General features: G+C 45.5%; 2 protein-coding genes across 2 annotated transcripts; one reads left to right on the plus strand and one right to left on the minus strand.

Annotated features, from left to right (window-relative positions):
• The first annotated feature begins 1663 nt into the window (after window positions 1-1663).
• LOC148124981 (uncharacterized) lies at window positions 1664-6506 on the plus strand. Its single transcript, XM_087940155.1, has 3 exons — window positions 1664-1922; window positions 4297-4526; window positions 6110-6506. Exons 1-3 carry the CDS (start codon window positions 1895-1897, stop codon window positions 6308-6310), a joined length of 459 nt encoding a protein of 152 aa, XP_087796281.1. The 5' UTR covers window positions 1664-1894; the 3' UTR covers window positions 6311-6506.
• Window positions 6507-6624: 118 nt separating this feature from the next.
• PRSS16 (serine protease 16) lies at window positions 6625-22497 on the minus strand. The gene is made up of 12 exons (XM_087940156.1): window positions 22154-22497; window positions 19457-19650; window positions 18816-18915; window positions 18251-18380; window positions 17219-17342; window positions 16313-16390; window positions 14899-14946; window positions 12404-12676; window positions 11083-11224; window positions 9437-9616; window positions 7680-7825; window positions 6625-7017 (listed from the first exon to the last, which is right to left on the minus strand). Exons 1-12 carry the CDS (start codon window positions 22218-22220, stop codon window positions 6967-6969), a joined length of 1533 nt encoding a protein of 510 aa, XP_087796282.1. The 5' UTR covers window positions 22221-22497; the 3' UTR covers window positions 6625-6966.
• Window positions 22498-24333: the final 1836 nt, after the last annotated feature.

Consider the following 24333-nt stretch of genomic DNA (forward strand, 5'->3'; position numbering starts at 1 on the left):
GTGGCTAATGGGATCTGCTGTCATCAGGGAGCGGGGGTAGGAGTTGATTTTTGATTTTGTTTTGTTTTGTTTTTCGTTTTCCCAAATTTTGTTCCAGTGTACTTTACTAATTTATTTTATTCTTTTTGTTAGTTTTATTGTTTTTATTTTTTTGTTCTAAATATGGTATTACATTGTGCAAGCCGCCTCGAGTCGCCATGGGCAAATAGACGACAATATAAATTAAATAAATAAATAACATCCCCATTCCCTCCCCACCCCGTAACCTGCTTTCCAGCTCCGTTCTCCTGTGCAGGGCAACCAAAGGAGACCCAGCCAATCAGCTGGGACTCGGGAGGCGGAGAATAGATGGGGGTGGGGCCAGTCAGAGGTAGGATTTGCTGATTCTCCAAACTACTCAAAATTTCTGCTACTGGTTCTCCAGAACTGGTCAGAACCGGCTGAATAACCACCTCTGGTTTGAACCGTCACTAAGCAAATTGTTGTAAGTCGAGAACTGCCTGTCAATGCATCATAAACAAACCAGCAAATCTGTCATTACCCCTTTTCAGCTCTGAACGGTCTGGCTCTCCAGGCAGGCAAAACAATCTCTTCTTGAGTTTAGTTTACTTCATTGTCCTTGCATCTCATACAACAAAATTAAATGCCATCTTCAGTGTACCTCATACATAAAAATAAAACACAAACACAACTCCTTCACCTTCTATATATTGAATTGAAAACCCCTGATATTGCATTAATATTGCACTACATAGCAGAATTCAATACAGCTACTTTCCAGGGATAGAAGCTGTTTTTCAGCCTGTTTGTGCTTGTTTTTATTATTGTCCTGTACCATCTGCCAGATGGTTAAAAAAAAAAGGGTTCCTAAGATGAGATGGATCTTTGAGGATGTTTTGAACTTTCTTAAGGCAGTGGGAGCTATAAAGCTCTTCCAAAGAAGAGAGAGGGCAACCAATGATCTTCTGAGCAATGGCATTAACCCTCTGGAGTGCTGTCCTAACTGCCACTGTGCAATTGGCAAATCATACACAGGTGCAATGTTAAGATATTCTCTAAGGTGCAGTGGTAGAAGCTAGACAGTCCAGTGCAATGGCCTAGAGGTGGAGTTCTCTCCTTACAATCAGGAGGCTGTGAGTTCAATTCTAGGTAGAGGCTAATATTTGAAATACTCTCTTGCCCAAGCAGGGGTTGGACTAGATGACCTACAAGGTCCCTCCCTTCCAACTCTGTTATGTCTAAATCTGAAAAGTCACCAGCCAATTGCACCTTGGCATTCAGTGGCTGCCTGCATTCCTTTCAACCAGCTCTTTTGTGGTGTGATTCATTACTTCCTCCTTTTAACTTCTGAAATTTATCGCCTATCGCGTAGGATGTACTTCTCATACAATACAAGAGTTGCACCACTTGGCACTGCCATCCTTCTGTCCTGCAACCTGGGGCGACGCTGCTTTCTCTCACCTGGGCACCTGTGAATTTTGAATTAACTTCCCTGCTGGCAACTACGGAGTTAGGTGTGGATTTTCAGAGCATACAGAGGCATTTTTCAGGACAAGCCCAACAAGTAAACAACCTCAGAGTTCACCAAAAGGTGAGTTAGGGTGGTTGCTATGAGTAAGTTACCTGCTGAGGTATAATTCCCCACCTCTCCTCTTCCCAGTTCACTTTCAGAATTGGACGCCTTTAAGCAAGTTGTCCTTTCTTCCAAAGCTAACTCCAGCGCAAACAGCACCCTGAATTCAGCCTCTAAAACAAAAAATTAAATTAAAAACAGGCTGCCAATTTTGAGCATCTGGTTAATTCCTCTGGGAAAACAATTCTTGGGGTTTTTTTTTTCAGAGGGTGAAAATAGCTGGACGTCCCATCCTGAAGAATTCAATGGAGATGTCCTAAGATGAAAAAGCCAAGAATGGAATTGGAAGGTAAGTTTTGATGGGTCAGGGCTGGGAAGCTTCAGAAAATCAGAAGTCATAATTATAGCAACAACCTGAGGAAAGTCTTATAACAATGATGTGAGTTCGAAAAAGGTTGGGCCAAAAGAACGCACAAGTCATTGTGTGGTTAGCAACCAGGGGTGGGATTCTACCAGTTTGCACCTATTCGCTAGAACCGGTTGTTAACATTCTAAGCAGTTGGAAGAACTGGTTGTTAGAAGAAATTACTGGGCTAATCCTGTAAGGAAGGCAGGAAGGAAACATTCTGGTGTTGCTTACAAAAACTCCCTCTCCGTTAACCCCTATTACATTCTTGGCAGGACTAGATTTCTTGTCTCAGGAATTTCTCTGGAATTTTTTCCCCCTCCTTTGCTGGTACTTTGCTTGTGTGGAGTGACCGTTCAAAGTTACAATGGCACTGAAAAAAGTGACTTATGACCATTTTTCACACCATTTTGCAGCGTCCCCACAGTCACGAGAGGCCAGGCGAGGAGATGCATGCCTCAATGTGAGTGATATTGAGTTGGCCACGCCCAGCCAATAACATGACCACCAAGCCACGTCCACCAATTAAACCACACCCACAGAACCCGCTGTTAAAATTTTTGAATCCCACCCTGTTAGCAACCGAAGCTTTCCTTGAAAAATTTGCTAATTTGTACTTCTTGGCTTTTGTGTGTGTGTGTGTGTGTGTGTATGTGTAAGGTTGTAAGAAAGGTCAGGAAACTGCATTTTAAAAAATAAGGATTTACAGCTCTATTTTTCCACGGCTATTTCTGTCTCCCTGGGTGGATTTGTTTGTTTTTTTGCGGTGGAATAAAAATCCATTAGGAAAGGAAATTCAGTATAGTGTTATTCCAGGATGTTTTCTCGACCTCCCTCTTCAGTCCTGGCATTTCCAGGTGGTTTTTAAGCCTGCTTAGTTTTATTCCAGATTTACCAAATTGAGATGATGCTGGCATTCATGTAAAGTTTGGTCTTTCTACTAAAAGCCCTCTTCCATGACGTATTTCATAACCGGAAGCTTTGAAGAAGAGATGGACTGCCATCTTCAGAAATAGTGCAAGGTTTCCTGCTTGGGTAGGGGGTTGGACTAGATGACCTACGAGATCCCTTCCAACTCGGTTATTCGGTATTCTGCTTAGGCCATGGTGTTTAAAATATCTGAATTACCAGCACCAGGGAGTCCTCATCTTACAACCGTAACGGAGCCTAGAAGTATGTGACTGTCCCCGGTATTAGTATCCCATTTTGTGATAGCTGCTAAAGCTAAACAATTCGACTCGTACCTTTTTGGCAATCTGTCGTAACTTTGAAGGTTTGCTAAGAAACCAGCTGTTAAGCAAGGACTACCTACCTATAAAGGATGTATTTCATAAGGCAAGGGATCCAGCCAATGAATTATAAACTGTCACTACCTGTAAGTTAACAACTGAACTTCTCTAAGATCTATGACACTTTATTTGCACTGAAGTGTGAAAACCGGTCAGAAGTCACGCCTAATCTGTAACTCTGCAATTGATTTTTCTTGCCTAAGTGTAAAGCGTTGCTTTTCTCCACGTTAAATGTCATGTTGGTGGATAGGGCCCATTGTTCAAGTCTGTCAAGATCTTTCTGGATCCTGAGCTTGTCTTCTGGGGTGTTGGCTATTCCTGCCAGCTTAGTGTCATCTGCAAATTGGATGAGTTCCCCTTCTATTCCCTCCTCGAAGTCATTTATTATAAGGCCAAACAAACCATCATCTACTTCAGAGGTCCCCAAACTTGGCAAGCTTTAAGACTGGTGGACTTCAACTCCCAGAATTCCTCCTCCAGTCATGTTAGCCCAGGAATTCTGGGAGTTGAAGTCCACAAATCTTAAAGCTGCCATGTTTGGTTGGCTGTTGTCAGAAGTCTAAACAGGGGTCTTCAAACATGGCAGCTTTAAGACTTGTGGACTTCAACTCCCAGAATTCCTCCTCCAGTCATGTTAGCCCAGGAATTCTGGGAGTTGAAGTCCACAAATCTTAAAGCTGCCATGTTTGGTTGGCTGTTGTCAGAAGTCTAAACAGGGGTCTTCAAACATGGCAGCTTTAAGACTTGTGGACTTCAACTCCCAGAATTCCTCCTCCAGTCATGTTAGCCCAGGAATTCTGGGAGTTAAAGTCCACAAATCTTAAAGCTGCCATGTTTGGTTGGCTGTTGTCAGAAGTCTAAACAGGGGTCTTCAAACATGGCAGCTTTAAGACTTGTGGACTTCAACTCCCAGAATTCCTCCTCCAGTCATGTTAGCCCAGGAATTCTGGGAGTTGAAGTCCACAGGTCTTAAAGGTTGCCAAGTTGGAAGGCTCTTGAATTAAACAAACCCTGCCATCTTTTCTCAGGTCGCTGTGAAAGAGGAACCCAAATTGCCCAACCCATCTCCATGGACACCTGGACCAGGGAAGAGGAAGCAGCTCCCTTCAAAGGGTTGCCCCCCTTACCTAAAGCGTTTCTGGGGGCTCACCTGTCTCACGAACCTCTCCCTGAGATGGCAGACAAGGAAGAGGCCAAACCCCTGGAGGGAGAACACACCAGCCTCCATGGAAAAATCTTCTGGGTGCAGAGAGAAATGGTGAGATTCTCCGTTTTCCCTTTGGGGCAAAAAAGGTCCGAGAAGATGTTGCTTTCTAGAAGATTTTTTTGATTGACAATGTGCGATCAAGTCAGCATCTGTTCTTAGCAACCATACAGGCAGATCTTTGATAGAAGGGAATATATGTCTTTGCCTTCTGGTGCTTTGGAAAATAAGTTGACCCCCTTTTCTCTGTGGCAGCCCCTCAAATACTGGAATGCTGCTTTCATGTCCCCCTTCGTCATTCTTTTCTCTAGCTATATCCAGTTCCTGCAACTGTTCTTCATATGTTTTAGTCTCCAGGCCTTTAATCATCATCTTGGTTGCTCGTCTCTGTACTTTTTTCCAAAGATGGAAAAAGATTCAACATCCTGTTTGGAACCTGGTAACCAAAACTGGATGCAGTATTCCAGGTGTGGCCTTACTAAGGCTTTAATAAAGCGTACCGCTAACACTTCATGTGATTTTGATTCTATGCCTCTGTTTCTTTTACCACCAAGGATCGTATTAGCTTTTTTGGCTGCTGCTACACATTGCTGGCTCATATTTAATTGATCATCTAACTAGGACTCCAAGGTCCCTCTCACAGTTATTGCTCATGAGCCAGGTTTCACCTAAGTTGTCTTTGTACCTTTGTTTTTTCCCTGCTGAGGTGTACAGTCTTGCTTTTCTCCACATTAAATATCGTTTTGTTGCATAGGACCCATTGTTCAAGCTTGTTCAGTAACTGAAATGACATGGAAGCCTGTAAAGGAACTGTGCCAAATATCCCCGTTTTTATCTATACGGATTCCTTATCCAAACACAGATTGGCAATTCTCCCCCCCAAGATGCTTTTAGGTTATTCCTTTCCAAAGGCATTTTGTGCTTGTAATAGTGGGGAAAAAAATGAACCTTTGACTTTGCTTTTAGTCAATTAGATTTGTTGTTATAAAAATGGCTAGTTATATACTAATGTGTAAAAGCACAAAGTTGAGGCTGGAATCTATTATGTTAAAGAGTCAGAAGTCAATGCCTTTTTCTTTTTCTTTTTTCCCCTTGTATCTTACATTTTATTTTCCCTTCTCTTTTTCCTTCCCTCAATTTCCCATTTCTACCTCTTTTTGAATTTTTTTAATATATCCAGATAAAACAGTAAAAGTTATTCTTTCCAGAGAGGACTCCCCCCAAAACATTCCCGGTCAGGGGTGGGATCCGACAGGGTTAACTACCAGTTTGGTGATTTATGATGTGTTTCCCTGCACGCTGTGCACGTGTAAATCTTCATCAGCTTGCTGCCTGGGCATCTAAGCAGCACTGCGTGCAGGGAAGCAACGTTTGAAAAAGCACTTTTTCCCCTGCTTTTTTAACTGCAGTTGTGCCTCGCACAGCAGCTGAGGTCGAAAAATCAGGAAATAAAAGTCAAGTAAGAGCCCAGGCGGGCGGATGGGCCAAAACAGCAGCAGACACAGAACCGGTTCTATGTCTGCTCCTCTTCAGAGCTACCGGTTCTACAGAGCCGGACAGAACCGGTAAATCCCACCCCTGATCCAGGTCCTTGGTAAATAATAAAAGCTGTTTTGTTTGGCATTCCCTCTTCCCAGCTGCGTCTGCGAAGGAGCGACCTAATCCTTTTTCATCATCTCTACGTCCTTGCCTTGGAGATCCAGGATCTCAGCGAGTTACATCAAGAAATGGTGAACTTCTCAAAGGAGGAGCTGGCAGCAGAGGATGCCAACCGAGCCGGAGACAGGAAACCAACGCGGAAGAGCCAGCATGAAGCAGCTTTTGAACTGACCATCTGAAAGAAAAGACAACTTCCTGTTTGAACTCTTAAGAAAACTTTTCCCAGGTGTTAAGTCTACTGAGATGGCCGTAGGCCGTAAGAGAAGGTATTGCCTAGATATTCACAATTTGGGTCTCTCTCTCTGTATGCTGCTGATTCTCTGCGAACATCAGGTTCTTCTCCGCCTTCACGAGATTAAAATTTGGTTATTTATACCTTTTAGCAGTATTCCATTTCCTCTCTAGCTTCCTTTTACTTAAGTAGGTATGACTTCATTTGCACAACGATCCAGGTCATAGATTTCCTCCCCGCCACCAAAAAAAGCCACTTAACTACGGTTTATCAACTTTATTTCTTATTGTAATAAATTTACATTTTGTCCCAATAGGTACCAGCCCGGTGAGGGCCTCGTGCTACAGGCTAAGTCAGCCAAGATCCACAGAGTTCATTCAATCATTTTTTTTTAAAAATGTGCATTTACAAAATAGTGGTTTTTTTTTTATTTTTATAAAAAAGTTAAAAAGCAGAGCCAAGGTGGCAAAAGAGGTAGTTTTCTTGTGTGCCGAAGGAATTTCGTGCAAATCTCTAAGTGAAGGCAAGTCCAAACAGCGTTGCTTCGTATCTCTAGCTACACAAAATGGTCCGGCTACTTTTCTTTCTTGTCTTCAGGTTATCTCAGGGAATTTTTGCTAAATTCAGCCATTTGCCAACCCAGGCGGTAATTTGCTAAAGAAAGAAAGGAAAAGAAAAAAATAGAGAAAAATTTTATTAACTTCAAAGAAGTATTAGTTTGTCTTTCTCAGCTGATTCTTTGCCAATCTTCTGTTCTTACTTGCTTCCTCCTCTATTTATTCATTTCTACCTGCCTTTATTATTTTTATAAATAACTCAAGGCTGCAAAATATACAGAATACTACTCCTTCCTCTTTTTCCCAAAACAACAATCCTGTGAGGTGGTTTGGGCTGAGAAGAGGGGGACTGACCCAAAGTCACCCACCTGGCTTTCAATGCCTAAGGCAGGACTAGAATTCCCTGTCTCCTAGTGATTGGCCCAAAGTCACCCAACCAGCTTTCACCCGTAAGGCGGGACTACAACTACTATCTTCTGTTGATTGGTCCAAAGCCACCCAGCCGGCTTTCATGCCTAAAGTAGAACTAGAACTTCCAGCCTCCCAGTTTCTAGCTGGTGCTAACCATTTGAGTGATTTATTTTCATTTGGAAAATGTTCAACTTGCCCTCAAATTGAAGCCCTGGTGCGAACACCTCACAAAAGTCTCGGTTTCAGACTACTTATTGTGGTTTTTTTAAAATTATTTATTATGCCACCTGCTGCATTTCCCACACAACCTTCCCGTCTGTTTGCTTCAGCCTCCTTCGCCAGTCTCACCTGTCTGGCCCGGATAAGGGACCAAGGGTCCCCGGGTGCAGGAGAATACATGTTGGCACAGTGCGAAGTGCCGTTGATTAAAATGGCCAGTTCCGAGGCGGACTCGTTCTTGAGGACACTCAGGGCATGCCAAGGGTCGATGTCGCCTGCGAAATGTTGAAAAGGAAAGCGGGGGGAAAAAATCAGTCCGTCTCAGGCAGGGATTTGGGGCTCAGTTACGGTCGTAAGATGAGGACTTGTCTGACACCAGGCCTAAAATACATCTGGTACTGTGTTGCAAAGCACAAATTGCTAAAAATCGGCTAAGTTCTCTCCCACGCTGTGTTTTTTTTAACTGTGAGTTGGTTTGAGCTTGGCTGTTTCCTTGCAGACATTTCGGGACCCAAAGTAGGGAACAACACGAGTGTTACTCCTAGCACTGACGAGGCTACCTGGTTTGGGTCATATAATGTTTGCAAGAAAAAGAAGCAAGCTCAGAGACCACCAAAGACCTCACATTATTCCTCCTCCTCTTCAAGCCCCACTCCCTTCCAGAACTGATGATGTTACCTAGTTTTGTCTGCAAGAAAACAACCAAGCCCAGAGACCAACAAGGACTATCATCTTCATCTTCATCTAATCTTTAGTGAGATTCAGAGCCTTTGGGGCTGGTTGGTAGCTCAACAGTTCCAGTCCTAACCCAGGACCTAGGAACTGTTCAGGTAGCATAGGAGTATCTCAGCTGTTCCAGGTAGGGTGGGTTTTTTTGTAGAATCAGGGTATTCAAGTCTGATAAATTCAGAATTTCCAAATACCAAGGCAGCCCTTTAGGTATTGCTCCAAGGGCTCCAATTACAATTGGGATTATTATTATTGCTATTTTTTTTCCTCCTCCTCCTCCTCCCCCCGTTCTTCCTCTTCCTCCTCCTCTTTACAAACCTCACTCCCTTCTAGCACTGATGCTGTTACCTAGCTGGGTCATAAAAGGTCTGCAAGAAAACCATCAAGCTCAGAGAGCACCAAGGATCCCTCAGGTCAGCCCTGAGTTACAAATATTCTCCTTTATTAATGAGCTGGTGTGTTTTCCCATTCTCAGCCAAATAAAATCCACTCTAGACATCACGTTTGGCTGCTGGCAACTTCCCGTCCACCTCGGTGCCCACGTTGCCGTGTCTTGGCAGAAGGGTTTTTCCAACCTTCTTGGGATCTCCTATTGTTTGCCAGTTCCAATCCCACTTAGCCCTTTCACAGGGGTCCCCAAACTTGACAGCTTTAAGACTTGTGGACTTCAATTCCCAGAATTCCTCCTCCAGGCAGGTTAACTCAGGAATTCTGAGAGTTGGAAGTCCACAAGTCTTAAAACTTGCCAAATTTGGAGACCCTTGCCCTTTCAAAAGCAGAGTGTCAGGGTTCCAACAATCCACCCCCATTCAAATCATATGTCTCTAGCCACATCTCTCAAGAGTTTTTTAAAAAATCATTTATTAGGAGTGACCATGTTGGCGTTAACTGGGCGCAACCGACTCTAAGCCACATCATTCATTTCTCCCTTGACTCTGGTCTTCCCTCCACCCTCTGGATGCATATTCTCCAATGGGACACATCCATAGCCAAGAATCATCAATCATGCTCTCCAGTAATAATCTTGCGTGCCAACAGCTTCGACTGCCTAGCAATTATCTGAAGCATTTAAGGAATGCACTGCTTTCCCCCACTCCCTTTCTGCTGGCAACTTTAAAAGACGGAAGAAATATTTTTGAGGTGACACGCCGACATACCGTTAACAAAAAGAACCCGGCTTGCTTTGGGATGATCGGCCCCGTAATAGTCGTTGGTGAAAGAGACGCCTTCGCTGACATTGCGATAAGAGATGTTGAAGACTTGAGTGCAGATATCTAACTGGTAGGCCAAGCTCATCCGGGGAGAAAAGGGGCACTCTGAGTCCTCGCAAGTCTGGACTAAAGTGAGAGGAGAAGCCGTTTTGAAATGGGATTTACTACACAGTTACAAAAGGGGATGCAGTGGCTAAGATACTGAGCTTGTCGATCGGAAAGGTCAGCAGTTTGGTGGTTCGAATCCCTAGCACCGCGTCACAGAGCGAGCTCCCGTTACTTGTCCCATCTTCTGCCAACCTAGCAGTTCGAAAGCACGTAAAAAAAGTGCAAGTAGAAAAACAGGGACCCCTTTGGTGGGAAGGGAACAGCGTTCCGTGCGCCTTCGAAGGCGTTGAGTCATGCCGGCCACATGACCATGGAGACGTCTCTGGACAGCGCTGGCTCTTCGGCTTTGTGACGGAGGTGAGCACCAGCGCCCCCTAGAGCCGGAAACGACTAGTACGGATGTGCAAGGAGGGGAACTTTTTCCTTTTACCTTACGCGGTTTACACTGAGGGATAGAATCAATATTGCTTTATAATGCCTTGGTAAGGCGGCCAAAGAGCGCAGAGAAGAGCCACAATGAGGATGAGGGGATGAGAGGGTAAAACATACGAAGACCAGTTGCAGGAATTGGGAATGTCTAGTTTAGTGAAAAGAAGGATTGGGGGGGGGGGGGACGTGATAGCAGGGTTCCAATATCTGAGGGCTGCCATAAAGAAGAGGGGAGTTCGGTTATTCTCCAGAGCAGAGAGAGAGAGAGAGAAGGTAACCTAGGAACAAGGAGAGGGCAGGGGAGAGGGGGAGGGAGAGAGACAGAGAGGAAGAGGGAGGGAGGGGGAGGGAGAGGGGAGGGAGAGAGGGAGACAGAGGCAGGGAGGGAGGAAGACAGGGAGGGAAGGCAGGGAGGGGAGGAAGGCAGAGAGAGAGACAAAGAAGCAGAGGGGGAGAGAGAGGAGGAGGGAGAGAGAGAGAAAGGGAGGGGGAGAGAGGGAGGGGAGGAGGGGGGGGGAGGAAGGCGGAGAGAGAGACAAATGGGGGCAGAGGGAGAGGGAGAGGAGGAGAGAGAGAGACAAAGGAGGGAGAGGGAGGGAGGCAGAGGGAGACAAAGAGAGGGAGAGGGAGAGGGAGAGGGAGGGAAAGAGGGAGGGGAGGCAGGTGGAGAGAGAGACAAAGGGGGAGGGGAGAGGATGAGGGAGAGAGAGACAAAGGGAGGGGAGGGGGAGGGAGAGGAGGAGAGAGACAAAGGGGGAGAGGGAGAGGAGGAGGGAGAGGGAGACAAAGAGAGGGAGGGAGTGGGAGAGAGGAGGGAAAGAGGGAGGGGAGGCAGGTGGAGAGAGAGACAAAGGGGGAGAGGGAGAGGAGGAGGGAGAGGGAGGGAGGGACAAAGGGAGGGGAGAGAGAGGAAGGGAGGAAGGCGGAGAGAGAGACAAAGGAGGGAGAGGGAGGGAGAGGGAGAGGGAGGGAGGGGGAGGAAGACAGACACAGCACACCGTAAACAGCCTGGGGAGGATGGGAAAGGAATCCGGATGCTTTCAATGCTCACGTACAATAGCCAAATTCCGTGCAGGTCTGAAAGTACCACTGTCTCTCCGCCAGATCCGACATCGCAATGCTGCTGTTGCGTAACTCCTCCAGGATTTCCTCGTGAGAGTTCTGCAAACACGGCATTCCCATCTGGTCCAGGATGACCTGCCCCAAAGAAGAGCCAGCGTGTCCTGGTGACTTAAGGACTCTCGGAATTCTGCCTCCGGGTTTAGCGATCTGTTGAATTGCTATCCCACTTTGGTTATTTCTACAAATAAACTCCAGGCGAAGAACGTAACCAACACACTTTCTTGTTCGTCTTTTCCACACGACGACAACCCTGTGAGGGGGGGCTGGGTTGACTAGCCCAAAGACACCCAGCCGGCTTTCCTAGCTAAGGCGGGACTAGAAATCCCAGTCGCCTGATGACTTGCCTGACGAAGATCATCCGGCTGGCTTCTATGCCTAAAGTGGGACTAGAACTCACCATCTCCTGGGGATTGGGCCCAAGGACACCCAGCCGGCTTTCATGGCTAAGGCAGGACTAGAACTCCCAGTCTCCTAGTTACTGGCCCAGGGTCACCCAGCTGGCTTTCATGGCTAAGGCAGGACTAGAACTCCCAGTCTCCTAGTTACTAGCCCAAGTCACCCACCTGGCTTTCATGGCTAAGGCAGGACTAGAACTCCCAGTCTCCTAGTTACTAGCCCAGGGTCACCCAGCTGTCTTTCATGCCTAAGGCAGGACTAGAACTCACCGTCTCCTGGTTACTGGCCCAGGGTCACCCAGCTGTCTTTCATGGCTAAGGCAGGACTAGAACTCCCAGTCTCCTAGTTACTGGCCCAGGGTCACCCAACTGTCTTTCATGGCTAAGGCAGGACTAGAACTCCCAGTCTCCTGGTTACTGGCCCAGGGCCACCCAGCTGGCTTTCATGCCTAAGGTGGGACCAGAACTCCCAGTCTCCTGGTGTCACCCAGCTGATGTTCATGCCTAAGGCAGAACCAGAACTCCCTGTCTCCTGGTGACTGGCCCAGAGTCACCCAACTGCCTTTCATGCCTAAGGTGGAACCAGAACTCCCTGTCTCCTGGTGACTGGCCCAGGATCTACCAGCTGACTTTCATGGCTGAGGTGGGATTAGATCTCACCAACTCCTGGGGATTGGCCCAAAGTCACCCAGCTGGCTTCTCTACCTAAGGTATGACTAGAACTCCCAGTCACCTGGTCTCCACTAACCCAAACTGGCTCTCTCTGGCCACACTTGTCACTGGTTCCACCGAGGTCACAACCAGGACCCAGGGCATGGCCTTCTCGGTGGTGTCCCCCTCAGAAATACAAACGCCTTACACGATTGGTGACCACAAGCCTTTCATAGGTGGTGCCAATGCTGCTGTTCATCATGATGCTGCAGAGACCGGCCACGGTGCCCGACACGATCGCCTCGTAGTTGTACTGCACGGCTCCCATGAAGATGTCGGCGAGGTTGGCGACCAACATTTGGCAGTCTTTGTCCCCTTGCAAAGGGCTGCAGGAGTGGAAATCTAGGCTGAGTTTTGCCAGCCGTCCGACACGCACCATGCTGTCCACGGAAGCGAAGGCCTCTCTCACTCTTTGCAGGCACTGGGGGAGAAAGCAGAGAAGCCCCAACCCAAAGTTAGGAGGGTCCTGGGTTGGGTGCGGGGGTGGACATTTTTTTTTTATTTAATTTGTCAATTGTTTACAAGATAATAAGTATAAGTGTATACATAGTTATGAATACATGAAATGGGTACATATAAGAAAAATAAAAGAAAAATGAAACAATAGGACAGGGACGGTAGGCACGTTGGTGCGCTTATGCACGCCTCCTACAGACCTCTTAGGAAAGGGGTGAAGTCAACAGTAGACAGTCTAAGGTTAAAGTTTTGGGGGTTTGGGGAAGAAACCACAGAGTCAGGTAGAGGATTCCAGACATTGACCCCTCTGTTATTGCTGAAGTCGTATTTCCTGCAATCAAGTTTGGTGCGATTAACCTTGAGTTTGTATCTGTTGTGTGCTCTTGTGTTGTTATGGTTGAAGCTGAAGTATTCATTGACAGGTAGGACATTGCAATGTATGGTTTTATATACCATGCTTAAGTCAGACCGAAGACGGCATAATTCAAGGTTTTCTAGTTCTAGAATTTCGAGTCTGGTGGCATAAGGTATTCTACAACGAGTAGAGGAGTGGAGAACTCTTCTTGTGAAATATTTCTGGACTTTCTCAGTTGTGCTAATATCAGATACGTAATGTGGGTTCCAGACTGATGAGGTGTATTCGAGTATTGGTCTAGCAAATGTTTTGTATACTCTAGTTAGTAGTGTGATATTACCAGAGGAAAAGCTACGTAAGATTAGGTTAAGGGTTAGGGTTAGGGTTAGGGTACACGGATAGGAAGCCAAAAGCAGCAGAACTGAAGAATGCACATGGAATTAGGAGGGGAAAAAAAAAATTGAGATCCGCACATGGTCAAGTTTGCATTGCTGAATGGTGAGTTTCTAGCTAGGTTCGGCTTCAGGAAGTATGCTAAGCCATCGAGCTGAGCTAGCAAGCCAAGAGGTCTGGGTTCTGGGTTCAAATGCTCAGCGGGGGTTGGAGGACAAAGCTTCAAAGCACCATGTTGCGCCACCCTCTTTTCAGTTTGGATGCTCCTGCAAAATACTCCCGGTGAAATTGCAGATTGTCGATGTCAGATTGTGAGCGCAGATAAAAGGATTCCGGCCTCGGTTTCCCAGGTTTCCAGAAGGCGCGGCGGAAAGGAGATGGAGGGAATCTAGTGAGGAGCAGCCTTGCCAACCTCTTGAGATCCAGGGATCTCGAGGTCACAACGTTTCTTGCCTTAAAAGTCAATAGGACTTCAAGGGACAGGGAATGTAAGCCCAGACAGGTAAGATTCAGACTTGTCAATTTATTTGCTTTTGACTTTTGCTGAAAATTGGGGGGAATCTTGTAATTTAGGGGTCCAATGATTAGAAAGGATAAACTGTGGAAATATGGAGACCATTTATAAAATATAAATGTATTTATAGCTTCTGTAAAGAATATCGGATGTCCGTCCTTCCTTCCTTCCCTCCCTCCCTTCCTTTCCTTCCTTCCCCTTCCCTTCCTTCCCTCTCTCCCTTCCTCCACTTCCTTCCTCCTTTTCCTTCCCTCCTCCTTCCCTCCTTCCTTCCTCCCCTTCCTTCCTCCTTCTCCTTCCTTCCCCTGCCCTCCCTCCCTCTTTCCTTCCTTCCTTCCCTCTCTTCCTTCCTCCACTTCCTTCCTCCTTTTCCTTCCTTCCCCTGCCCTCCCTTTTCCTTCCTTCCCTCCCTTCCTTCCTCTACTTCCTTCTTCCTTCTCTTTCCTTCCCCTGCCCTCCCTCCCTTTCCTTCCTTCCCTCCCTCCTTCCTTCTTTTCCTTCCTTCCCTCCCTTCCTTCCTCCCTTCCTCCTTTTCCTTCCTTCCCTCCCTCTTTCCTTCCTTCCCTCCCTTCCTTCCTCCACTTCCTTCTTCCTTCTCTTTCCCTCCCCTGCCCTCCCTCCCTCTTTCCTTTCTCCACTTCCTTCCTCCTTCCCTTTCCTTCTCTTCCCCCCTCTCTCCCTCTTTTCCTTCCTTCCTTCCTTCCTTCCTTCCTCCCTCCTCCCTCCCCTTTCCCCTCCCCTTCCTTCCTTCTTTATATGCTGCCTATCTCCCCCATAGAATGATTCCTTCTCTTCCTTCCCTCTTTCCTTTCTCTTCCTTCAGATCACTTTTATTTTATTTTCCCTTAAATTTGTATTGTTCTCACTTTAACAAAACCCTTTTAAAAATAATTTTCTTTTAAAAATATTTTTTAAGACAACTGACCTCTTTGGAACCTTTAACCACTGGATTCGATAGACTTGCAGCGACAATCTAAAGGAATGGAAGCAAAAGGAAAAATGACATTTAAGGGGGTTCTCAAACGTTCCAGCTTCTTTCTAAAATATTGCAGCTTCAATCTGGAATCGAAGGTTTCACAACAGACCTTCCCTTGGCCACAATGGTTAACCAATGCGTTAAAAAAAAAAAAAAAGATGAGAACTAAGTTTGTGCGTGAACCATGCTGTTTTCCTTCTCCTTTTTTCCTTCTGACAGAGTGGAAAACACCGATTTTGTTTCCTTCCACGAAATATGTAGGCGAATCTTTCACTGTGCAAGTAGTGCACAGCTCGGTGGTTTTTAAGCTTGAAATATGTGGACTTCAACTCCCACAATTTTTGTAGCTAGCGTTGCTGGCAGGGGAATTCTGGGAGTTGAAGGCCACACATCTCAAAGTGGCCCATACTAAAACAACTATACAGAGAGATAAATTATGGTGCTTGCTTTTTTCTCTCTGCTTCGTCTCTTCCAAGTTAGAAAGCACCATCCATCCATCCATCCACCTATCTATCATCCATATCTATCTATCTATCTATCTATCTATCTATCTATCTATCTATCTATCTATCTATCTATCTATCCTATCTATCTCTATCTATCTATCTATCTATCTATCTATCTATCTATCTATCTATCTATCTATCTATCTATCATCCATCCCTATCTATCTATCTATCTATCTATCTATCTATCTATCTATCCCTTCCTCCCTATCTATATCTATCTATCTATCTATCTATCCCTCCCTCCCTCCATCCATCCATCCATCCATCCATCTATCTATCTATCTATCTATCTATCTATCTATCTATCTATCTATCTATCTATCTATCTATCTATCTATCTATCTATCTATCTATCTATCTATCTATCTATCTATCTATCTATCTATCATCCATCTATCTATCTATCTATCTATCTATCTATACATCCATCTATCTATCTATCTATCTATCTATCTATCCCTATCTATCTATCTATCCCTCCCTCCCTCCCTCCCTCCCTATCTATCCATCCATCTATCCATCTATCCATCTATCTATCTATCTATCTATCTATCTATCTACCTATCTATCTATCCCTATCTCTATCTATCTATCTATCTATCTATCTATCTATCTATCTATCTATCTATCTATCTATCTATCTATCTATCATCCATCCCTATCTATCTATCTATCCCTCCCTCTCTCTCTCTCTATCCATCCATCCATCCATCCAACCCTCCCTCCCTCCCTCCCTCCCTATCTATCCATCCATCCATCCATCCATCTATCCATCCATCCATCCATCCATCCATCCATCTATAATGAACATCTCAGAATTCAGAAGTTATTTGGGGGTCCTGACAAAAGCTGACCTTGTTGTAGCCAGTGAAATCCACCTGGGCTTTAACTGGGGCGGACGAAGCGATGGCGGCAAAGACCAGATGGGGAAACTGCAAGAAAGAAAGAAAGGAAGGAAGATCAATAAAGGCAAGGAAAAAAAAAATTTCCCTGTAATATTTGGGACTCTCGGCGAGGGAAGGGAGATAGCCTTTCAACTAACTCCCTTTCCCTGGCCTTTGACCTCCATAAAGCCGTTTCTGATGTGCAGGAGGAGCCGTTAAGATGCCACACACACCCCTTTCACGGTTCCACTTTCTGCAAAAAGAGTTTGATTCCCCACAGCTAATCCTCGTTTAACAGCCACAACTGAGATTGCAATCTCAGGAATGCAATCTTCGCAAAGCAAAATCTTTGCTTCACTCAACGATCACAACCCCGGCAATTCTCTTGCAGTCGTTAAGTGGTCTCGCGGTTAGTTAAGCAGACGGAATCCTGTATTTCGGAAGCTTTCCAGATCCTACCGTCAAGATTCCAGCAATCGCTCTAATTAAATCGTGATTCTTGAGCCAAACTTCAAAAAACTTCAAAGGATTCATTAGAGGCGACATACTGGCCCTGCCCTGTATGAAGCCAACTCTGGCCTACGTCATTTACAGTCCCCCGTGACCCCATTTTCGCCCTCCCCTCTGGGTGTGTCATAAATCAGATTCTCCAATTGAGCACCTTCACGGGCTGGGTGTCATCATTCATGTTCTCCAATTAAATATATTCGCAGGCAAAAGCTCTGGTAGTTTAGTTACAATCGTTTAAAGATAAAGAGTTGGAATGTACTTTTGCTTTACCGCACTGCTCTTCCCACAGTTCCTTCCTCCATCCCTTTTTTTTTTAATGGCAACTACTTAAACAGGCATAGGAATGTTTTATGAGTTGACATCTACCTTTAGCCTAAACCAGGCAGCCAAAGAACCAGGATACGAGCCTCCGAAGCAAATCCAGGTGTGATTTGCTCTCAAGTTGTACTTCTCGGTGATAAAATGGCGGAAGGCAACCAGATCAGAGAGACTGAAAAGGAGGAGGTTTAAGAGAGTGTTAACAAGACACGGCGGGCGTTTCTCCATCTCAAATTTTACGGATTGTGCCTGGCACACCCTGGACAAGGTGTTGTAAGCTCTTCCTGCCCCCTGAAATGCTGTCTAAAATGGGCCTGGGTTCAAGTCAATGCAATAACCAGTGGCTGACAACTCACGCCTCAGGTTTCTAGACCTCAAGGCAGTAAAAATAGACTCGAACCTGTTTAGACTCTGCCTGAAATCTCAGAAGCCTAAGGAAAAATTTAATGGATTTTTCAATGGTCAGAATAAAAACAAGGAAGAGATGCTGAACTTCGAATCTGAAAATCAGCAACTGCAGAATTATAGTCCGGATGTTTGGAGTTCCTTCTACCCGCATATCTAGAATAAGCCTACATGACCTGTAAGTCAAAAGACAGCAATAAAAGGTTTTTAATTGCTGCTGGTTTCTGATAATTTGATTTCTTTTTTATCATTTTTATCTGATGTTTTTAATATTGTTGTAAGCTGCTTAGAGTCACTTGTCACTGAGAAGGATGGCATATAAATTAAAATTTAAATTAATAAATTTATATTTTTTATATTTTTTTTAATCAAATAAAAAACCAGACCCATTTTTTTTTTTGCAAATACAGACTGAAATAGAGAAAACATTGAGGATTTCTAGCTGTTTAAACCAGCATGTCCCAACGTCGCAATTTTAAGATCTGTGGACTTCAACTCCCAGAATTCCCTAGCCAGCCATGCTGGCTGGGGAATTCTGGGAATTGAAGTCCACAGATCTTAAAACTGCTAACGTTGGCAAACATGGGCCCAAAACAGTCTAGCAAACTCCAGAAGGTGGATGTGGATGTTAGCCAGCCCCTCAAGATGAAAACTGGTGAATTTGGGGCAACTCACGCTTGCTGGCTAGACAGGAATTGAAGATTTTCATCCTGCAAACCATCAGGATTAAGGCTGGTCCCATAGAAGCGATGTTCCAATGCTACCACCATCGCTTTGTACTTCTCTGCCAAATCTACATGATGTCCTGAAATTAGAATAAAATGCAACAGGGTGATGTGGGGTCTTTGGTGCTTTCTAAGCTTGGTGGTTTTCCTGTCGACATTTCATTACCAAACTAGGTAACAACATCAGTGCTACAAGGGGGAGAAAGTACAATTGTGCCCAGGAAGGGGTATTTTCTTCCCACACCCCAGGTGACTCTATGGTAATTCTATGAGGCCTCTCCTGTATGAAGCCTCTCCTCTCTACAGGGCAGCTGGGAGCTCTGTAGGGAAGGAGTCAAAAAAGTCAAGATGGCGTCCCCAATGACAAGATTTAAATTTGCAGAGCTGGGACCCTGGACATTTTCCTAGCTGCGCATCCCAGCTTCGCTTCTTCCCAGGGAGAGAAAGCCAAGCTGAACGTTACTCTCCAGAGAGCGTGGCCTCCTGGCTGCTACCGCTCGTCCTGACTCACTTACCGGCCACCACAGAAAACGGCGTGAGGGCAGCTTCCCCTCCAATGTAGAGGAAAATGGGCCCTGCGGGACGCTGCCAAAATTGCTCATTAATCCAGTAGCGCTGAAATTCAGAAAGAAAGAAAGTGAGACGGAAGAGAATCAAATCACCGAATATAAAATTAGTAGTCAAGAAAAGTCAAAATGCAGAAAATTAAGAACGGGGCACTGTTCACATTTGCATCCAACACCGTAGGAGTCTCCAGATTTGGCAATTTTAAGATTTGTCTATTTTTAACTCCCAGAATTCCTCAGCCAGCACAATTCTGGAATTTGAAGTCTACAAATCTTAAACTTCACTAGCTCACTGACTGGGGAATTCTGGGAGTTGAAGTCCATATATATCTTAACATTCAATAGTTCATTGACTAAGGCAGGGGTCCCCAAATTTGGCAACTTTTAAGATTTGTGGACCAACTCCCAGAATTCCTCAGCCAGCTATGCAAGTTGGAGTCCACATATCTTAATATTCAATAGCACACTGACAGGGGAATTCTGGGAGTTGAAGTCCACAGTTCTTCAATGGGCCTAAGCTGAGAATCACCACCAAGGCAGGGCCGATCTGAACGTACACAGCTGTCCGTTCTCAACTGCCGTTTTCTCACCTGGTTAAAGACGCGGCTCTCTTGACGGTTGAAGTGATCCAGACGTTGAGGGATGAGCCCCACCTTAGTGGAGATTGAATTTAGCATCGTTGGCCTAAACTGGCTCTGTAGCTGCCAACGCATCTGGACTTCCCTCATGGCTTGTTGTTCGCGTTGCCGCTCGACATGCTGGCGGAAGAGCCAGAAAACTTTGCCTAAAAGGGCGAGGTGGGGGAGAAAGAAAGATTAAAAAAAAAAAGAAAAACTTTGCACAATACTTCGGTATAAACCCTGTCTAAACTCAAGGTGGTTTCCAGTTAGATGCAATGCCTTAGGTGTGATGACCCAAAGGGGCGTGGCACAAAGGCAACCCAGTCACATAAGCAAGAAGAATCCTTTTATTATCTCCAACTTTGCCCCCAATGTGCAGGTTACCTTCGGCTGGAGAAAAAAAACCCTCCCAGGAACAGCCTTTAACTGGAGAAAATTCAGTCCAAAAACAAAGTATATACAGACCAGGGATAGGATTCGACCTGTTCGGACCAATTCTATAGAACCGGTTGTTATGATTCTGCCCAGTTCCAAGAACCAGCAAATCGCACCACTGGCTGGGCCTGCTCCTCCCCTCCCCTCCCCCTCACTGCTTACCTGGCATGCGCTCCATCCAACTTGCCTATGTTAGCCTAATTTTTGGTAAGTTGCTATTTTTCCTCCCCCTCCCCCCAGCTGTTCCAACTATCAGCTGTTCTGGAGATTTAGATTAGCTAGAAAGCGGGAAACCGTTAGATTTCTTGCTTTCTAGGTAATCTAAAAGCGGAGCCGAACCTTCCTAGCTTCCATTTTTCACTGCAGACTCAGGTAGCAGATTGCAGAATGGTAGATCTCTGAATGAATCTGTGATTCTGCAAGCAACTCAATCTGCCTGCCTGCCTGGCCTGATTTTGGGTAAAAGTTGATCTTTTTTATATAAAAAGTTCAATATTTACTTAATGGTGCATTGTGAGTTAATTTTGTGAGTTTGCTTGCAAGCAAATGTTATGTGACATACGGAGCTAGCCAATAGCAGATAGATAGATCTCTGAATGAATCTGTGAACAATCAACCCATGGAGCAGAAGTAGCCTTCAGACGTTGTGGGAGCTTCATCCCTGGAGGCTTTCAAGAAGAGACTGGACTGCCCTCTGTCAGAAATGGTGTAGGATCTCCTGCTTGGGCAGGGGGTTGGACTAGATGACCTACAAGGTCCCTTCCAACTCTGTTAATCTGCATGCTTGGTTACATTTGTCTCAGGCAAGCGGCCCGTTCAGGCATCTGTTGAGTCTCTCTGCATAGCTGGAAATCAACCCTTTCTCAAATTACAAGTCACTTTGGGTTTTTTTTGTAATTACAAGAAAAACGTCCAAGTCAGTTAACAAGTAACTTTTAGTTCCTTGTTTTCTCCAAGAGGAAGGGAGACAGATGCTCTTCTCAAGTTACTTTTGCAGAAATGAAACAGAAGATCCGTTTTCGGCTTCTTAATTCTCAGAAGCTAAAGGTATCAAAAAAATCAGTCACAAGACCTCCATTTCCTGAAAGTGACTCACAGATTTCATCAGCCACAATCAAGGTTTATTTATTGGGCGAGATAAACTCAGAATGCACGGATTGATTGGCACTAGAAGGGCGCACTGAAACACTGAATAACCAAATAATGAAGGACTATATCTTAATCTAGGAGTCTTCAAATTTGACAGCTTTAAGACTTGTGGATTTCAACTCCCAGAATTCCTCCAGTCATGTTAGCTCAGGAATTCTGGGAGTTGAAGTCCACAAGTCTTAAACATGCCAAGTTTAATATAAACATGGGTATTAACACTAGGCTTAGTAACTGCGGCCTGACTAGAAGCTAGAATAGAGGTAGAAATAAGAAAGAGGGGGAATATTAGCATATATGATTTTTAATATAATAGAATATAAGCAATAACCAGATGGAAATATTAGAGCAAGGGTCTTCAAACTTGACAAGTTTAAGACTTGTGGACGTCAACTCCCAGAATTCCTGAGCTAACATGACTGGAGGAGGAATTCTGGGTTTTTACAACTGCAAAAACTAAGTTTCCCCTTGCTGGCGCGCTCTACCAGCGAATATCACCTGGTGGGACAGGGTCTGTAATTAAGCAGGCTGGGAGTGGAGGAGTCACTGAATAAAACTTTGAGCCTCCCCTTGCCAGCGCACTCTACCCCTATCCCCAGGAAGGGCAGGGGGCCACGTTGAAGCACCCGGAAAGTCCCTAGCGTTTACTGCCTAGGCAGCCCCAGAGTGAGATAGGCAGAAGATAAATGGAATATGTACTTTTAACAAATAATGCCGCTGTATAAGTGAGCCTCCCCTTGCTGGCGCACTCTACCGCTGAATAACACCTGGTGAGGCAGGGTCTACAAGTAAGTTGGAAGTGGAGGGGGGGGTCCTATGCTTTTACAGCTGTAAAACTGAGCCTCCCCTTGCTGGCGCACTCTCCCACAGGTGAGTATCACCTGGCTGGGAAGGGGCCTGTGATTAAGCATGCTGACCTCCGTGCCTTTAAGTCCCCCCCACCTCGCTCCCCAAATACTGAACTGGCCTCTGTGGGAAACTGGGACCAAGCAGAAGGCAAGCAAACAAGAGAGGAAAGGGGACCACGCGGTAACCCCAGCGGGTCGCTTTCACCCCCCCCACCTCCGGAGAGCCTTCCGAACTCACCTGCGTGCGCAAAGGCGAGCAGGGCGGCTAGCAGGAGCCCGCAGGAGAGGCGGAACCGGGCCAGCATCTTCCAAACCTCCGGCAGCCGAAGAAGCGGAGCGAAGTCAAAGCAAGTCTTGCTTGTCCCCCGGGACAAGAAAAAAGCCTCGCTCACGTGAGCAGCGGACCCCACCCCCGCCTCTCGGCCCTCCTCGCTTTGCAAAGGGACGTGCCAGGAAGCCCAAAAGGGGGAGGGGGTCGGGGAGGGACGGGCCCGGGTTCAAAGGGCCGGGACTTGCCTCGCCTTGCCTGGCTTGCATCGGATCTGCAGCGTTTGCACAAACGTGTCAGCCCAAAGCCCGAACAGCTGATCTCATGTGATGCGCGACCCCCGCCCTCCCCCTCTCTCTCTCTCACACACACACCAGGCATGTGATGGTTTCACGTGATAACGTGGATGAAGTCAACCTCGGGACTCCTGGGAAGGTGGTTTTGTGTGTATGTGTGTGAGAACGCGGTCGCTGACACGGATTCCCAACTCTTGCCGGTTGCCCCTCCTCCCCTCTCCACCCCCGTACCCCTGGTTTCCTTCCTTGCCCCGCAAAACTTCAGCGCGGCTCCACCCGCTGTGTGTTCCCGAGGCGCAAAGCAAGATAACAAGACCTTGGAGGTCGTCTAGTCCAACCCCCACCCCCGCTCAAGCAGGAGACCCTATACTTTTCAGACAATTGGTTGTCCGATCTTTTCTTTAAAAAACAAAACGAACCTGAAGGGGAAACTCTCCTGCTTGGGAGGGAGGTTGGACTAGATGATCTACAAGGTCCTTCCAACTCAATCTGTAAACGCCAAGAAAGAGAAAATCTCGGTTCCTCGTTCCGCGGAAGTCGGAAAACTTTCTCACCGCCAGGGGGCAGCAGAGTCGCGGCGGTGAATCTCCGTGGAATGCAATTACAGTAGTAATGGTAGTATTGTTGGTTGATGCTTGTTGATTTATTTGTGTGTGTATACATATATATATATATATATATATATATATATATATATATATATATATATATATATATATATATATATATATATATATATATATATATAGACACACACACACACATATATACATACATACATACATACATACACACACAAACACACACACACACACAGGTCTAGGTGTGTTCGGGTCTTTTCCTGTGTAAGTTTAAGACTATCTTGGTGATGTTTCAAGTGAGGTCCCATTGCCATCCTCAGGCTGGTGCTTTCGGCTTCGTGCCAGTACACTGCTTGACTATTATATATAATAATACAATAAATCAGTTTTTAAACTTAAGTGATTTGATCCGTTGAATGCGTCCTTTATTAAATTTATATGTTAGCTACTATCTGATATAGTAATGTATCCTGGACATACACATACACACTATACATACATACGTCATCATGTATGTATGAATGCATGCATGTCATCCATCTTATTGAAATAGCTGCCCAGGTAATTTTTTAATAATATTACATCAGATAAGAAAGCTAATAGTAGGGACATGAAATTATGTTTGTTTTAAAATGCTGAAAGACCTGGAACCACACTCAGTGATGTATTTAAAGAAACAAACAAAAAATGTATTGGGGAAAAAAAAAGAAATAGCTGCACAGGGTCTTCTATGCATGAGTTGAATGGCTATTTAAATTTGCTTAATAAATCCATAAATACCCAAAGGACTTTGGATATCTATATACTATATGAAAAGTTAACATTTTAAAGTAAAAACACCTTAAAAACTCAAAACAGGGATGGACAAACCCAGATTTGGGGTTTAAAAACCCAGCCCTGAACTAACCTGGTTCCAAAGCCAGACGGGGGTCTCGGCTCCCATTGGGAAACTAATCTAAAGCAGGGGTCTGCAACCGTGGCAACTTTAAGCCTGGAGGACTTCAACTCCCAGAATTCCCCAGCCAGCAAAGCTGGCTGGGGAATTCTGGGAGTTGAAGTCCTCCAGGCTTAAAGTGCCACGGTTGGAGACCCCATCTAAAGGACGGAGGAGCTTTGCTGGCTGAGGAATTCTGGGAGTTGAAGTCCTCCAGGCTTAAAGTTGCCACGGTTGGAGACCCCAATCTAAAGGACGGAGGAGCTTTGCTGGCTGGGGAATTCTGGGAGTTGAAGTCCTCCAGGCTTAAAGTTGCCACGGTTGGAGACCCTGATCTAA

Source organism: Pseudonaja textilis, chromosome 10 (genome assembly GCF_049901715.1).
Source record: "Pseudonaja textilis isolate UNSWEBS1 chromosome 10, rPseTex1.2, whole genome shotgun sequence".
Classification (NCBI taxonomy): domain Eukaryota; kingdom Metazoa; phylum Chordata; class Lepidosauria; order Squamata; family Elapidae; genus Pseudonaja; species Pseudonaja textilis.